This window comes from Malaclemys terrapin, chromosome 3, assembly GCF_027887155.1.
Source record: "Malaclemys terrapin pileata isolate rMalTer1 chromosome 3, rMalTer1.hap1, whole genome shotgun sequence".
Taxonomy (NCBI): Eukaryota; Metazoa; Chordata; order Testudines; family Emydidae; genus Malaclemys; species Malaclemys terrapin.
Genome location: NC_071507.1, coordinates 96,462,274 through 96,479,435, shown reverse-complemented (window position 1 = coordinate 96,479,435; position 17,162 = coordinate 96,462,274). Strand labels below are relative to the sequence as shown.

Below are 17,162 nucleotides of genomic sequence, written 5' to 3'. Positions count from 1 at the left end.
CATCCCTCCTACTTCATTTGTTGTTCTGGCAAAAATCCCAGAATGGTCTCAATGCAACCGTAGTCAATTTATGACTGACAGACTGTTATAACTTCCAGCAAATTGCACAGGATTCTAGTCTAAAATTGTAAAACACCATAAGATCTGGTTTAAAACAATAAGTGTTAACACAAACGGAAGGTCTTTTAATGGTTTTTACTGTGTGTTTAGTGTTAGGAATATAATCTCTATTATTTAGTTAGCTTTGTCACTAAGGTAAAGGAGCTTGATGCGGTAGCATTTGAGAAAGTGTTAGAAGATTCATTGAATTAGGCTAAATGTGTATGTAAACAAGGTCTTTTAGAACACTGAAGTCGCTGAGAGACTAAGTAGGCAGGACATGGTGAATAATAGCACTGGCTAGAGTCAAGCATTGTGTGGGCAGTTGGTGTGCAAATTTCTCCACACACTTATGTCAGCATGCCTTTAATTCTGACCCACAATGTCCCTGATGTTCTAGTTCTGAGACTTTTTAAGAGTGAGAATTGTGCCAAATTGTGTGGTTGTTTTTATGATGTGCACAGATGGGGATTAGAAAGAGACAACCTGACTGGGTCAGGGTTTGAGCTCTGGTTCCCTGAGGTATAAGGTTAATGGAGCAAATGCACTGTTATTATTGTAATGCCTAGAGTCTGCATTCAAGATCAGGGCCCCATTGTGCTAGCTAAAGTTCAGATTGAAAGATGGGTCTTACCCTGAAGAAACCACTGGCTAGATATTAGACAAGAAGCAACAAGTGGGTTGAAAAAACAAACAACCAAACAAGGATAATGGGAACAGTGACAAAATAATACATTGACATCTAATCTAATTTATGACCACTGAAAGGCATTGTCCTACAGGAAGCCAGCTGTAGCCATTGGGTTGACTGTGCAGAAAGTCTGCATTAAAAGTAATATTGGTGAAGGAAACTTGCTACTCATTAATGCCTGAAAACTTTGTCTATTCTGAGTCCAGATTATAAATCTGATTGTCTAATGGTAGTATTTTTTTATGATCATATGCATATATTTCTTAATTTCATTACCCTCTCAAAGTAATATGCACAGGGAAAAGCAGACTAAAAATCTTTTCCCTATTTGTCCAATGGATTGTTTCAAATATATGTAATTTTCCAAATCCTAACACATTCTGTAGCTTTTTGCATAAATGGCACATTTTTGTGAGCTGGAACTGGTTTCCTTTGGATATCTAATATATATACACTCCCACAGCACTCTTCCAGCTGCTGTCTGTTTAATATTAAGGAGACAGTGGTAGTTCGGTAGTGAGGTTGTTAAATTTGGAATAAACATTCAGACTGCAAATTTTTTTTTTTTTATGAAGATGTCTCTCCAACATATTTCTGCTCATTTCTACTCTCAAAGGTCTCGTGACTCATTGGTGCAATGTTTTCTTTTACAGGGGAACATGGTTATGGTCAAGATGTAAAGTACAGTAACCAGTCTGCTATAGAGGCTATAGGTCCTCTGACAATAGCAATGCGGATGCAGGTTAGTATGACCCAAAACTGTGTAAAACTCACTGTGTTTACTGGGCTCTAGAGTTCACAGGCTATGCACTTACAGCTGCAATTGGACAAGTCTGGCAAATTTAAAAAGAGGGGAAATTATGACCTGCAGTTGCCTTAATAATAATAAATAATAAATTAATGGAGATATCCCATCTCCTAGAACTGGAAGGGACCTTGAAAGGTCATCAAGTCCAGCCCCCCACCTTCACTAGCAGGACCAAGTACTGATTTTGCCCCAGATCCCCAAGCGGCCCCCTCAAGGATTGAACTCACAACCCTGGGTTTAGCAGGCCAATGCTCAAACCACGGAGCTATCCCTCCCCCTCCTAAACAAAACAGGAATGAATGGCCCAAAATTACCATTTCATTGATTATATCCCATCAATATAATCAATGAAATGGTAATTTTGGGCCATTTATTCCTGTTTTGTTTATCAATATAAAGGTAAATGAGGAACTACAATCAAAATACAATAACAACTGTAACAAAGCTTGATAAAGAGATTTGTAGATTGATCTATAAAAACAAGTTACACACAGTGATGGTGAGGGAATTATACTTAGGGCTGCCTGCAACCCAATAGTTTTATGAAGAGTTAATAATGTTTGAGCAGTGCTATGTAAGTGTATAGCCAGGAAAACTAATCTGTCTGAATCTCAAGTATTTTTGCCTCATTTTATTTCACAGTCAAGCAAGTTTAAAGACTGAGCACACACTTTAACTTCGATGTTTTTGGATTTTGTTTGTGTCATCACAGTCATGTTAAAATAGTTTGGTGTTGGTTAAAGCTTGCTTTGATTAATTTGTCAATGTCTCTAAAATGTGCTGATGATTGATCAAATGCTTTTCTTTGGATTTCTTCTTATATGGAGCTTCCATTGAAGTAGTAATATGTTTTGTATTTACTTGAAAGAAGGGCTGTTGGGTTACATTGGCACAACATAATGTTAGCACACAGCCGTTTCAGAAATTAAATGAATGTTTATCATGTGTAGCAGAATAATCTGAGTACTCTTGTTACCTACTGTTATAATACAGAGTTATGCTTATGTACTTATGGTCCTACTATGCATACTAACCAGCCTGCTGCATATAGGTTCCCTGCCATGCTCACAACTTCCGTGATCAGTAGAGCAGAGGTCTGAAAAAGTTTTTTCCTTGCTTTATTACCACCACATCCACATTGGTGGTAATGAAAACAGAGTAAGGAGAATTACTGCATTCAAATGCATAGATGCTTTGTTCTCATATAAGGCTGTAATATAAAAGTAGTTTTGAGTATGCAATCCGAGGGGATGTCTTCACTAGCAATGTTAAAGTGCTGCCGCGGCAGCGCTTTAACGTAGCTGTGTAGTTGCGGCACCAGCGCTGGGAGAGAGCTATAAAAAAACCACCTCCACGGCTCCCAGCGCTGGTGCACTGTCTACACTGGTGCTTTACAGCGCTGAAACTAGCTGTGCTCAGGGGAGTGTTTTTTCACACCCCTGAGCGGGAAAGTTGCAGCGCTGTAAAGTGCCAGTGAAGACAAGTCCCTTTCATGTAGTTGTGCTATTTAAGGCCTTTCCCGTGCTTGAATGCAGTGCCTCTCTCTGCTGCTGCTAAGAGTTGAATAAATGAAGCAGAAAAGAGTGAGTCAGATTAGGAGAAAGAAAGAAAAATGCAGAGGTGAGAAGGGGAAACAAAAGGAGAGAAGAAAAATACAAAAGAGTAAAATAGTAAAACACACACAGGAAAACAGTAGTGGTCATAGCATGCATCCCACATATTGCAATGTTTTCACTGAGAACTGCATGGGCATTTGATGCGTAGATGTGGGAGGAAGAGGGATCCTCTTCATTAGAGAAGGTGAGTGGAAGTCACAATTCCTCATTTTCTATTGTGGTGCCATGGTAGAACGGAGTTTTTGGCTAGTCACTTATGTGCTCTGTGTCTCAGTTTACCCATGTGTAAAATTGAACTCACAAAGGTGTTGTGAGAATTTGTAAAGCACTTGGAGATCCTGGGCTGATAGGTTCTGTTGGAGCTCCAGGTATTTCTCTTGGTAACACTCTGGATTGCTATACAATGAAATGCAACTGTTGACGAGCTGCAAGGGCTGTAACTCTAAGATATTGCTCTGAAGGGAAATATCACTTCAGATGATTGCTATATGTTGGCCAAAGCCTTGGGAAACAAGCAGCAACCAAGGGAACTATTTTCCTCTAAGAGGCAATACATTTTACTACTTTTGCCCCCCATGGTTAGTTGATATTAGTTTTGTTCATTTGGGATTTTTAAAAAGTATAATACCCCAAATTAAATTTGTTCATTTAAAAACACACACATCCTGCATCAGCTCCCCCATCGCTCATAATTCTCAGTAGCTCAGCTGGGTCAGGGTTGGGTTTTCTCACCTTTGCCACATCAACCTTTGAGGAGCAACATTTAAAGAAGGCGGCAGGCTGCAAGGCCCAAAGGAGTAAATAATGCTAGAGAGGGACAGTCCTGGTGACTTCTCTTTTTATGATGCCATCTGCTTTGATGCACAAGCCCCAGCTTTCTCCTTCAGCGCCAGTTACCTCCTGCTAACAGCGCCAGTTCCTTTAATTAGCTGGTTAGGGCTGTCTGTTATGTTGACCAGCTTGTAGGAGGGTACTGTATGTTGAAGGTGAATGATAATGTCTGATGTCACATTGGAGGGAAGCAACCAGTTTTTAGTTGTATAGTATGTGTCTATTAACTGATGGGGCTTAAAAGGAAATTTCAAGGGTTAATCCATTTGCTTACCCTTTTGAGATGGAACAAACCAGCACTGAGGATCCAAGAGAACAAGAGGAAGAGTCACTAAACAGTTGACGCTTCTTTTGTAATTTAAAGAGAGTGGGAGAATCACTTTTTTTGAGAGAGAGAGAATAGTAAAATTCTGGCTTGGAGGAAGAATACCTCCAAGGGCTTAGCCAGAGATTTTAATGCCATCTGTGCTGAATGACCCTGCCCTTCCTTGAAATCTTGGGTAAACAATGCAGTAAGAGTTTTTTTCTTTATTCCTAAATACATGGAATTGGAAGATCTTTATGTTGTAGGTATGCTTGTTACAATCCTTTGCATAGAGATTATTTTAACAGTTATGAAATCATATGTTTAGGCTCTATCTAATTGAAATCAAACTGTTGAACATTTATAATGCAACTGTCATACAGTATTTTTCTTTTCTCTGTGAAAGAACATGGTAAAAACCAGCGAGAGATGGATCCAGTCTCAGCAATACAGGAAGTGGAACCTCCATTGCTTGAAACTTCAGCCCCTCTCCCCAGTGCCCAGGTAATAAGATGAGCTTTGGGCAAGTGGTTTAAACATTAAACTGAATCTAATTATGTCTCTTTAAATATGTTTGCCTAGTATACAAAAGCATCTATTCTGCTTATTTGCTGCTTCTGTTATTGTGTCACTAAATATCCTAATATTTAGTGTTAGTTATTTTTTATAAGTGGCAACCAGTTTATGAATTCTAAAACTGAAAGGTGAACTGAAATAGTTCCCAAATCAGTGGGACCCCCAATTCCGCAAAGTACATGAGGACATGCTTAACTTTAAGCATGCATGTAAGTCCCAGTGACTTCAAAGGCACCTGAGCTCATGCATAAGTGCTTTTCTGTTTAGCAATGTTTTCCTGAATCAGGGCCCAAAAATATGTTTGCAGACTTAAAGAGTTAAGTTACATTGCAGCAACTGCTGACAGCAGGAGGAATGTAGCTCTCTGCTTCGCTATTAGTATAAAGCTGTGTGGGTGGGTGTGCACTCACGTGTGAGAGAAACCCGAGGGCTTGAACCCAGGGTATGGCAAGTAGAGTCTTTGAAAATGTATTCATTTATAATTTATATAAGTCTGCTGCTGAATGTATTGCATTTTTAACATTTAAGGTTAAAATTAGTACATGCTTTTAAAGAAAGCATTTCACTTCACCTTTAAATGTCTCTTGTTTTAACAATTTAATTGAAACAGATTCAGTTTGCAACTTAAAACAGATGCCAAAAGAACAAGCATTTTATAGAGTGCAGATAGAAAGAAAAAAGTTGATATCCTGGGGCTTTTAATAGGCAAATATATATAATTTCAAACTTTTCATCCTTGAAAACCTCCCATTAAAAATATAGCTAAAAAAACAATAGATCAAACTATGTTTTATGCCATGTGGTTGATGATGATAAAACTTCTACTCAAAAAAAACCTCTGCTTCCCTCCCCCTCTCCCACCACCATATGTAAAATATGTTACCAGTGATAGGGTTTCCATTTGTTTAATTACTGGAACTTTATGGTTGTAGATTTTTTTTTCCTTTTAAATATACAGTTGCTTGCTAGGGTGAAGGTATAACATATTCTTTTACAACAATATACAATTTTATATGGAAACAGATGGATTTTTCATCGAAAACAAGTAAGAAAGAAGCATAGGAACTTAAACAGGGAACATTTCTTTTTGCTCTCAAGGAGTTCTGGGGCGTTAATTAGATTCATTTTCCAAAGACACTGTAATAAAATTCTCAGTGTGCATACTGACTAGATGTAGAGATTTTTTTTAATCTTGTATTTTGTAAATTCCCAGTGTAATGGTACATCGTTGCCAGCAGATATTTAACAAGTCTTGTTCTGACAGAAAGCCTAATGTTCTAATCTTTGTGTTTAGTATAAAATATGTAACATTTATGTATATTGCAAATATTAAAACTAACTATTTAAAAACTGGCCATCCATGTCAGATGTTGAAAAAAGTTGGTACATATGAATATATTTTAGTCCAACTAACGTTACCAAAAATTTCTTCAGACTTAACATGTTGATTAAAAGTTATCCTTCATTTCCCATGTTTCTTTCATCCAGAAATCAAAACAATACATTCAGCAACAACAACAAAAATTGACCCTCAGACATTTTTTAGGTAATAATAAAATAAACTTGTTTAACATAGGCGTTATAAAGTTAACATCTATAGATTGGATAAATATGTTGAACTATTCTGAATGTAATAAGTGCAGTGGAAAATAAAAATATATAACTTATTACTAAATGTTAAAGCTAGCAAAGGAATGTGCAGACATCCATGAATGCAACTAATTTTTAATGCATGTAGAAAAGTACAATTGGAGGCCTTTCTAACTTTTTAAAATAAAGTAAAATCTGTAAACAGCTATGTTTTATACGGTGTTGTATGATATGTACTCAACAGTTATTGAAACATGGAAGAAGAAATTATATTTTTGCTTTTATCTCCTTCACCACAAAACACATACACAAATTCCGAGAAGAACAGTAGCTGGTCAGACCAAACTGCTGATGGAGCTATCTAATTGGGAGTTGTACCAGTTGGAGCCATTAGGGTAACCTTTTGCCAGGTAGACATATTGTAAGGGAATCAGAGGGAGACAGTGAGGGCCAGATCCAAAGCCCATCAAAGTCTATGGAAAGATTCCCAATGACTTCATTGGGTTTTGGGTCAGCCTCTAGATTCCTCACCCCTCCTCTGTGCTGAATGCTGCAGCTCTCTGTGACAGTTTCTAATTGGATTAAAGTTTCTCTGCCCCTTTGGTTTAACTGAGGAATCCTGCCTCAAGCACTCAGCCTGTCCCTTATGGCTGTTTCTAATGCTGAATTTCAAGTATGCAAAAAACCAAGAACAATTAGTAATGAAAACTGAAGTATGAGGCTTAAGCTGTCTGGAAAAACCTGCAAGTTGCCCTGAATGCAAAATTCCAAGATTATCTCTATTAATAAAGAAGGAAGTTGTCTGTTTCATAAACTACACTTCAATCCTATGGCTTCCGTATGAGGAGAGATTAATAAGACTGGGACTTTTCAACTTGGAAAAGAGATGGCTGGGGAAGATATGATAAAGGGCTATAAAATCATGACTAGTGTAGAGAAAATAGATAAGGAAGTGTTGTTTACTGCTTCTCATAACACAAGAACTAGGGGTCGCCAAATGAAATTAATAAGCAGCAGGTTTAAAACAAATAAAAGGAGGTATTTCTTCACACAACACACAGTCAACCTGTGGAACTCTTTGCCAGAAAATGTTGTGAAGGCCAAGACCATAACAGTTCAAAAAAGAATTAGATAAATTCACGGAGGATAGATCCATCAATGGCTATTAGCCAGGATGGGCAGGAATGGTGTCCCTAGCCTCTCTTTGCCAGAAGCTGGGAATGAGTGACAGGGGATGGATCACTGGATGATACCTGTTCTGTTCATTCCCTCTGGGGCACCTGGCACTGGCCACTGTCAGAAGACAGGATACTGGGCTAGATGGACCTTTGGTCTGACCCAGTAGGGCCATTCTTATGAAGAAATAAAACATTTTCCTGTATAGGGTTTCCTGTATAAGTATAAGGGTGATGCATTTCTGCTCATGTAGTTGCTTCCAGAACTGAACAACAGAGCACACAGGGTGTAGAAGACTTTGGTTTTGATCTCAGCAGCAACTTTTTTCTATAATTGCATAATATACCTAGGTCCATTAGGAAAACGTGATGGTTTTCTGGATGCTGATTATAATCTTCTGTGTGCTAGAAATATTGTAAACTACAGGACCAGTCTCCCTCCGCTGTTTAAAAAAAAAAAATTGTAGTAGTAGTACTTGTGTTCACTGCACAATAGACACAGATGGATGCCTAGTAACATTTGCTGTCAGAAACATTCTGGAGAATATTTGTTGACAGAAATAATTAAGTGGCTAGACATAAACACTTAAAAAGCCTTGTTTATTTCTACCAGTTACAATTAAGTTATAAATGCGAAATCATTGTAAAGTCTTTCCTTGCACCCATCTTGTTAATAGAGGAGTGATCCTATTGTATTAAAAAATAACTACATTCTATTGGATGTCTCCGTTTATATGTAACCTCCCTGGTAAAAGGTTTTCTGTTTGTATTAAAAAGCTGTTTTCCCCAAAGATTCTTAAGAGCTCTTCAGCGAAGGAATGACAACAGCCAACAGCAGTTATTTTGCTTAGGTAGATCAACTGAAAACTTAACTTGGGGCTGGTCTATACTAGAGGGGGGGATCGATCTAAGATACGCAACTTCAGCTACACGAATAGCGTTGCTGAAGTTGAAGTATCTTAGATCGAATTACCTGGGGTCCACACGGCACGGGATCGACAGCCGCGGCTCCCCCGTCGACTGCGCTACCACCGCTCACTCTGGTGGAGTTCCGGAGTCAACGGTGAGCACGTTCGTGGATTGATATATCGCGACTTAATGAGACGTGATATATCGATCCCGGATAAATCGATTGCTACCCGCCGATACGGCAGGTAGTGAAGACGTACCCATGGTACCTAAAAAGAGATTTCTAAGCTGAGCCTATAAAACTCGTTTCACCTTGGTGTTTTATTCCCAAGTCTATAAGGGTACATTAAGCCAGTTTTACTGAAGCGATGTCCTCACTAGCACAACTGCATTATAATACTCTTTAAGATTTGGCAAGAGATGGAGGAAGGAGATTCTATAGAATTTTGTGTGGGAGTCACCTCTGTCAGGAGAGATGAAGGAAGTAGAGAGAGCTTAGAGCGCTACAAGGAATTCAGGAAGTCCATGTTTAAGTTGTTATCTTTCAAGTTGCAAAAGGACACTAAAGATGTTTTAATACACAATTCTGTATAGGAATTTCAATATCTTAAAAATGAAATAGAGTTGAAAGAAAAAATATTGCCAGCCACACTTCTGTTTCTCTTTGCTGCTCAACAGTGCATATCTCACTCCCTTAAATAAACCAGATTCAGCTTTCTTTAAGTACATATTTATAAAGTTTGATGCAGAAAAGCATAGAAAGACTGAAACTATCCATTATGCAAGAGGTCTCATTGGTATGCACTTCTGTTTAGAAAGAAGAATTGATTCAAGGGGAGAGAATGCATTTAATGGGGGGGAATGAGTAGAAATGGTCTGCAGCTAAATAGTCATGTATTGTGATTCTGTAACATCTCACTAGGTAGGGTCAGACTAGGTTGTCAATATGTGAATCGGAGACCTCTGGAAAGACACCTCGCTGCTGCAGGAGATGTTGATGATGATTGATTAAGTGGTATACTTGTCTCTGAATCAGAATTGAACAAATGACCCAGTCTAGTGTTAATTAGTGCTAAGAAGAGACATCTGCAGTTGAGTTTTAACATTAGTCCTTATTCATGTGCAGATATTAAAGATCCCATGGCATTTCTTTTGCAAGACTAGGCCTGTTAAGTTTGATGTTAAATCCCAATTTGGTTTATGATGTTCACCTAACCCACAGTAAATTCCCTGCAGTTTCAGTGTGTTGCCTTGTTTTTCTTTCCATCTTATCTTTACCTGTTGTATAGTGTTATGTGTCGTTAAACAGCCACTGTGCTATCCCACATATAGTTGTATTTCAGTGGTAGGTGAATTGATCCCTGTATATGTTATCTATCTCCTTACATTACCTCATGGGGGAGTAGTGAGGCTTGAAGTTTGCTTTCACATTCTTTGATGTGTAAGTATGTTTGTCTATGTTTATATGATTGCTAACTATAAGGAATGCTGTAAATGCTGAAATGTACTGTTATAGAGGACAAAAAGAAACTGACAGAAAAATTAATTCCAAAGTGACATTCTTGAATATCCAGCAGACACTGACTATTCTGATATGAAGTCATTGTGTAATATTTGGACCCCAATTAAAGAAAAGAATACAATGAAATGTTAGTAAACATTGCTGGGGGGGGGGGGTGGAGGGAGAAATAGATAACACAACCATGTTTTCCAATATTGCATTAGGCGTTGGCTAGTATTTAGGTTCAGATAACAAAATCTGGGAGAAGAGATCATAAAGCGGTTACAATAACTTCATTGTTGCAGCATTTGCTGTTATTTTGTATTCTGTCATCGACCACCTAAGCTGAGAGAAGTCTCTTGGCTCCTATTTGTTTTCTTTTCCAGTGATATTGAGATTTCCCGAGAACAGAGTCCAAAAGCTGTTGATAGACTTGCCAAGGAGATAGGATTGCTTGCAGATGAAATTGAAATCTATGGCCAAACCAAAGCCAAAGTACGTTTGTCCCTGCTGGAAAGGTTAAAGGATCAAACAGATGGAAAATACGTTCTAGTTGCTGGGTAAGAATATACACTAAGTTTCCCCCTTCCCTGCTCTCTCTCTCTGCTAACACAAACATGTGACTCATATCTTTTAATTTACTGAATAAATTGCCCATTATAAACTTGCAGCACTTGGTGCATTATGAAAGCAAGTATTTATTTTTTTCCTTTTTTTTTAAAATAACCTCCCCCCCCCCCCCCCCCGCCCCAGCTGTGATTTCCGGAAATTAAGTATGTTTTATGGAAGGTAGATCAAGTTAAGCTTCTTAAAATGTCTTTTATAACTATTTGATTTTTCTTGACTCATCAGCTCTTAAAGTATTTGACTCAGAAGTGCAGTCACTTTGTCTGTGCTGTGGCTGTTTATAAAGAATTTTTAATGGAAGCTACATGATAATCTATTGGTATTAATGGTAAATACTTTTTTTTATTGAATAGCAAACTGCATAGTTAAATAAAATCCATGTTTTCCCCCCTAAAATGTAGACATGTCTCCAGGCAGGCTTATCCTACTCTCTGTTCCCATGATTATTTTAAAATGTTATGGAAATACCTGTCTCCTTTTCTCACCCGCTTTCCTTTGCCTCCTTTTCTCACCCACTTAGAAAGAAAATATTTTCTCACACACCTGCTTTGTGAAAAGGGAAGTTCTTCACATGTGCACTTATGTGCAACCATTTTCATGAAACATTCAATTGCAGCATGTCCTTTGCTTTCTTTTTACAACAAAAGCCCGTAGTAATGCACTGGTGTCTTTTTTACTTTGTGAATTGATAAGTTTTAGGTTGTTTTCATAAAATTCTCTAATGGCTATTTAGCACCTTTTTTTCTGGCAATTAAGCATAGTATACATAGGGGGGGGGGGAGAATGGAAGATCTAGCAAAAAAATTTTCATTGTCAAATGTAATCCAGTTCTAGTGACATTCTTGTTGTTGTTGTTTTTGGCAGTAGTGCAACAAAATTGGGAAGTGAAGATTTCCAGCTGGTCCAGAGGAGAGAGCCATTTTTAGCTGCCTTTGTCCTGCCAATCCCTTGATCAACTAGTGTCTTCCTTTCTAACACAGACAGTTAACTTTTGCACATTCTTAGTGGGAAATCTGGGTGCCTGGCATCAGTTCAGTGAATTTCTCTCACGTCAATCTGTCACCCAGAAACTTGCGAAGTTGTCATCAAGGCCATCTTGTGGAATTACAATTTACAGAAATATTCCATATTTGGAGGTTCACTGAGAGCCTTTCTTTGAATCACAAAAGCAATCGTGTATGTCTTGGGCTACATTTTTAATTTTAACTACACAGCAACAAAATAAAATAGAAGCCGGTTCAGCCATGGGGTGGTTGATGAGCAAAATTGTTCTGCTCTTTCAGGTTCTAAGTTGCTACTGCATGATTTAGGCACTATGCAGCAGGGGAAGGCTGTTCCTAAACCCCAGAGGAGTGGATCTTCACATAAGCACAGATTTAGAAGTATCTTAGGAGGGAACATGGATATAATGCAGAACTCTATTCAGATGGAGTTTAGGATGTGAGGAACTGCCTCCTTTAAGCTTCCTCTTTTCTACATCGCTCTTCCTATTCTATCTCCCAATCTGCCCTTTTAAGGGCAGCAACCTAGGAAAAAGTGCAGTACATACTCTGAATGCTGCTTTGTGGGGGAGAGAGAGAAATTATAGAATCGTAGGACTGGAAAGGACCTTGAGAGGTCTTCTAATCCAGTTCCTTGCACTCAAGTTAGGACTAAGTATTATCTAGATCATCCCTGAAGAGTGTTTGTCTAACCTGCTCTTAAAAATCTCCAATGACAGAGATTCCACAACTTCCCTAGACAATTTATTCCAGTGCTTAACCACCCTGACAAATTTTCACTAATGTCCAACCTAAACCGCCCTTGCTGCAATTTAAATCCATTGCTTCTTGTCCTAGCCTAACAATTTTTCTCCCACCTCCGTGTAACAGCCTTTTAAGTACTTAAAAACTGTTATCATGTCCCTCCTCAGTCTTCTGTTCTCCAGATTAAACAAACCCAATTTTTTTAAATTCCCTCATCGGTCATGTTTTCTAGACCTTTAATCATTTTTGTTGCTCTTCTCTGGACTTTCTCCAAATTGTCCACATCTTTCCTGAAATGTGGCTCCCAGAACTGGACACACTACTCCAGCTTAGGCCTGAGTAGGTCGGAAGAATTACTTCTCATGTCTTGCTTACAACACTCCTTCTAATACTTCCCAGAATGATGTTTTGCTTTTTTTGCATGTTACATTGTTGACTCATATTTAGCTTGTGATCCACTATGATCCCCAGATCCCTTTCTGCAGTATTCCTGCAGAAGAACGGGCTGAGGGGAAGTGTCCAGGGAAAAATAGCAGCATTGGCAGAGGTTAAAGAGGTGCAGCAGGATGCTGCTATTTGCCGGGTACCTGCAATGGGACCTGGAGTAGTAGACGGGTCCCCCCCACTCGACACTGTATTTGTAGAATGTTTTCTTGTTACCCTTCATATCTCTAGCTAGTTTAATCTATCCAGACATGAAGGAAGGATGGCAAAATAGTGAGTAGACCAGGTATGGATCTGAGAGCTTTCAGGAAAATGGTGCAAAGAGGTGTGTATAATATTTTGGCAATATTTTAGCAATAAATAAATTGTCCCTATGTGTAACTGCATAATTGAATTATGCAATGGGTCCCTACATAGAGTAATTTGTATGAGGCTATTATAAATGATAGTAACAAGCATTGTTACATTACTCCTGACAGCATTCTGTGCCAAAAAATTTAATTCTGTGCCCCCCTCCCAAAAAAAAAAAATTCTTTGCACCATATTTTAAAATTCTGAAAATGTTATTGTCAAATAAATATGGAGGCTCCAGCATGGTATTGGGGAGCACAGGCTCCTGCTGCAGCTGAGGAGCTATGGGTGCAGGAAGCAGAAAGGGGGGGAGTTTGCAGAGCTTCCTGCAGCTGGGGAGGAAATCTGGGGATGGGTCTGACCAGGCCCTGTATGCTGTGCAAGTGAAAAGGAAGTCCTGTCCTTGCCAGCCCAGCTGGGGCTAGCAGCTGAGCCCGGCGCAGGGTAGAAGCCTCCAACCAGGTCTTCCTCAGTCCCGCCTCCTGCCCCACAGTGATTTACCTCTCTGCTGGCTGCCCTGTGCACCCAAGACACACTGCTGGGGAGGGTTGCATGACTGCTCTTGTGACTTCCCTTTGCTTCAAGTCATTTTTCTGCAGGGAAGCAAAGAAATCTGTGGGGGACATAAATTCTGTGCATGCGCAGTGGTGCAGAATTCCCCCAGGACTATTACAAAAGGGATAGCATAGAATGCTTCCTTACTGAGGGGTAGCATGGCTGTAGAATAGGGGTTCTCAAACTTCACTGCATGCGACCCCCTTCTGACAAAAAAAATTACTACAGGACCCAGGATGGTGGTGTGTGGGGGGGGGGGGGGGGAATCAAAACCTGAGCCGGCCCGCACCCCGCTGCCCTGGGGGTGGGAGGGGGGTGCAAAGCCCAAGGACTTCAGCCCCAGGCTGGGCGGTGGGGTCATACTTCAGTCCCAGACCCTAGTAAGTCTAGAATCATAGAATATCAGGGTTGGAAGGGACCTCAGGAGGTCATCTAGGTCATCTAGTCCTCAAAGCAGGACCAATTCCCAACTAAATCATCCCAGCCAGGGTTTTGTCAAGCCTGACCTTAAAAACCTCTAAGGAAGGAGATTCCACCACCTCCCTACGTAACCCATTCCAGTGCTTCACCACCCTCCTAGTGGAAAACGTTTTTCCTAATATCCAACCTAAACCTCCCCAACTGCAACTTGAGACCATTACTCTTTGTTCTGTCATCTGGTACCACTTAGAACAGTCTAGATCCATCTTCTTTGGAACCCCCTTTTCAGGTAGTTGAAAGCAGCTATCAAATCCCCCCCCTCATTCTTCTCTTCTGCAGACTAAACAATCCCAGTTCCCTCAGCCTCTCCTCATAAGTCATGCTCCAGCCCCCTAATCATTTTTGTTGCCCTCCGCTGGACTCTTTCCAATTTTTCCACATCCTTCTTGAAGTGTGGGGCCCAAAACTGGACACAGTACTCCAGGTGAGGCCTCGCCAATGTCGAATAGAGGGGAATGATCACGCCCCTCAATCTGCTGGCAATGCCCCTACTTATACAGCCCAGAATGCCGTTAGCCTTCTTGGCAACAAGGGCACACTGTTGACTCATATCCAGCTTCTCGTCCACTGTAACCCCTGGGTCCTTTTCTGCAGAACTGCTTCCTAGCCATTCGGTCCCTAGTCTGTAACAGTGCATGGGATTCTTCCGTCTTAAGTGCAGGACTCTGCACTTGTGCTTGTTGAACCTCATCAGGTTTCTTTTGGCCCAATCCTCTAATTTGTCTAGGTCCCTCTGTATCCTGTCCCTACCCTCCAGTGTATCTACCACTCCTCCCAGTTTAGTGTCATCTGCAAACTTGCTGAGAGTTCAGTCCACACCATCCTCCAGACCATTAATGAAGATATTGAACAAAACCAGCCCCAGGACCGACCCCTGGGGCACTCCACTTGAAACCGGCTGCCAACTAGACATGGAGCCGTTGATCGCTACCCGTTGAGCCCGACGATCTAGCCAGTTTTCTATCCACCTTATAGTCCATTCATCCAGCCCATACTTTTTTAATTTGCTGGCAAGAATATTGTGGGAGACTGTATCAAAAGCTTTGCTAAAGTCAAGGAATAACACATCCACTACTTTCCCCTCATCCACAGAGCCAGTTATCTCCTCATAGAAGGCAATTAGGTTAGTCAGGCATGACTTGCCCTTGGTGAATCCATGCTGACTATTCCTGATCACTTTCCTCTCCTCTAAGTGCTTCAAAATTGAGGACCTGCTCCATGATTTTTCCAGGGATTGAGGCGAGGCTGACTGGCCTGTAGTTCCCCGGATCCTCCTTCTTCCCTTTTTTAAAGATGGGCACTACATTAGCCTTTTTCCAGTCATCCGGGACCTCCCCCGATCGCCATGAGTTTTCAAAGATAATGGCCAATGGCTCTGCAATCATATCTGCCAACTCCTTTAGCACCCTCGGATGCAGCGCATCAGGCTCCATGGACTTGTGCTTGTCCAGTTTTTCTAAATAGTCCCAAACCACTTCTTTCTCCACAGCCCTGGTGACCCCATTAAAACGGGGTCCCAACCCACAGTTTGAGAACTGCTGCTGTAAAATATTGACTAATTTTTTATGTTTAGTGTCAGTAAGGTTCTTAGATGTGATTTTTTTTTTTCATATTTAAAATGTACTGCTTCCTTGTGTGTGGTCTTATCAATAATGAGAGTGGGAATAGAGTTTGGGTTCCCCACAGTTATTTGCTCAGTTGGCTGTGGCTGATGATAATGTGAGGAAAGTGGGCAACAATGCCTGTTGGGGGGAAAAGGCCTTTCAGGATGGTGAAAGAACATCACAGAATTGGAGAAGCTGGAGTTGGAAATGATCTTGTCGGCCATCTGGTCCTTTCCCCTGCCAGGACAAGATTAACAGCAAAAATTTTATATTGGATTTTTGTTAAGTTTACTTCGAAACCAAAGTAAGAAAGATTTGCCAAACAAATCTAAACAAACAGCTTTAAAAGGCTGTAGTTTTGGCTAAGTGTGCTAAAATGGATTAGTTAGACACGTGGCTTTACAGGGAACTGTTGCGATTTTTCTATTTCTGCATTTATGGGTTACTCCAGTTTATGGGGAGTTGTTAATTGTGCATAATGTTCAGCATTTCATAAGCCAAATTGATTTTCTGTATAATCTGTTCCTCAATCTACAGTACCTTATACAATTCTTGGTTATGATTCTGAACTTCTTTGTATGCAAAATGCCATGTATCCAGAATAGGCTGACCAGATGAGAGATGTGAAATATCAGGACGCAGGGGAGAGAGTGGGGGGGGGGTGGCAGAGAGAAAAAAAAAACCCACCAAGAGCTGGCGGCGGAGGGGGAAAAAAAACCCCAAGAGCCGTGGGAGCATAGGAAAAATTGGGGGGGGCTGAGCACCCACTGGCAGCTCCACTCCCCGCCTCCCCCCACACACACACACATACCAGCTCATCTGCGCTCCGCCTCCCCCTCCCCTGAGCTGGGTGCCGCATCCTGCTTCTTCCCCGCTCCGTCCAGCGCTTGCGCCACCAGACAGCTGATTAGCGCAAGCCTGGGAGGGAGGGGTGAGGAGGAGGAATTCGGCCTGCTTAGGGAAGAGGCGGGGCCAGGGCGGGGATTTGGGGAAGGATCTGATGGGGCAGTGAGGGGGCGGGGCTGGGGGCAGGGCAAGGATGGAAATTTGGGGAGGGATCCAATGGGGGACAGAGGGGGCGGAGTTGGGGCGGGCGGGGGGCGCGAGCCCCCCTCTGCTTGTGCGCCAGAGCGCAAAATATCGGGACAATTCGCGTCCCAACCGAACATCGGTCGGGACGCGGGACAAACAAGTAAATATTGGGACAGTCCCGATAAAATCGGGACGTCTGGTCACCCTAATCCAAAACATAATTG

General features: G+C 40.9%; 1 protein-coding gene across 2 annotated transcripts in view; it reads left to right on the top strand.

Moving 5' to 3' along the window:
• MTHFD1L (methylenetetrahydrofolate dehydrogenase (NADP+ dependent) 1 like) overlaps positions 1–17,162 on the top strand; it is a 240,469-nt gene that overhangs the window by 31,348 nt on the left and 191,959 nt on the right. For both annotated transcript variants that reach the window (XM_054023202.1, XM_054023203.1), the window contains exons 9-11: positions 1,444–1,532; positions 4,756–4,853; positions 10,487–10,660. In XM_054023202.1, the coding sequence (XP_053879177.1) occupies positions 1,444–1,532; positions 4,756–4,853; positions 10,487–10,660 (361 nt within the window). The remainder of the gene's footprint in view (positions 1–1,443; positions 1,533–4,755; positions 4,854–10,486; positions 10,661–17,162) is intronic.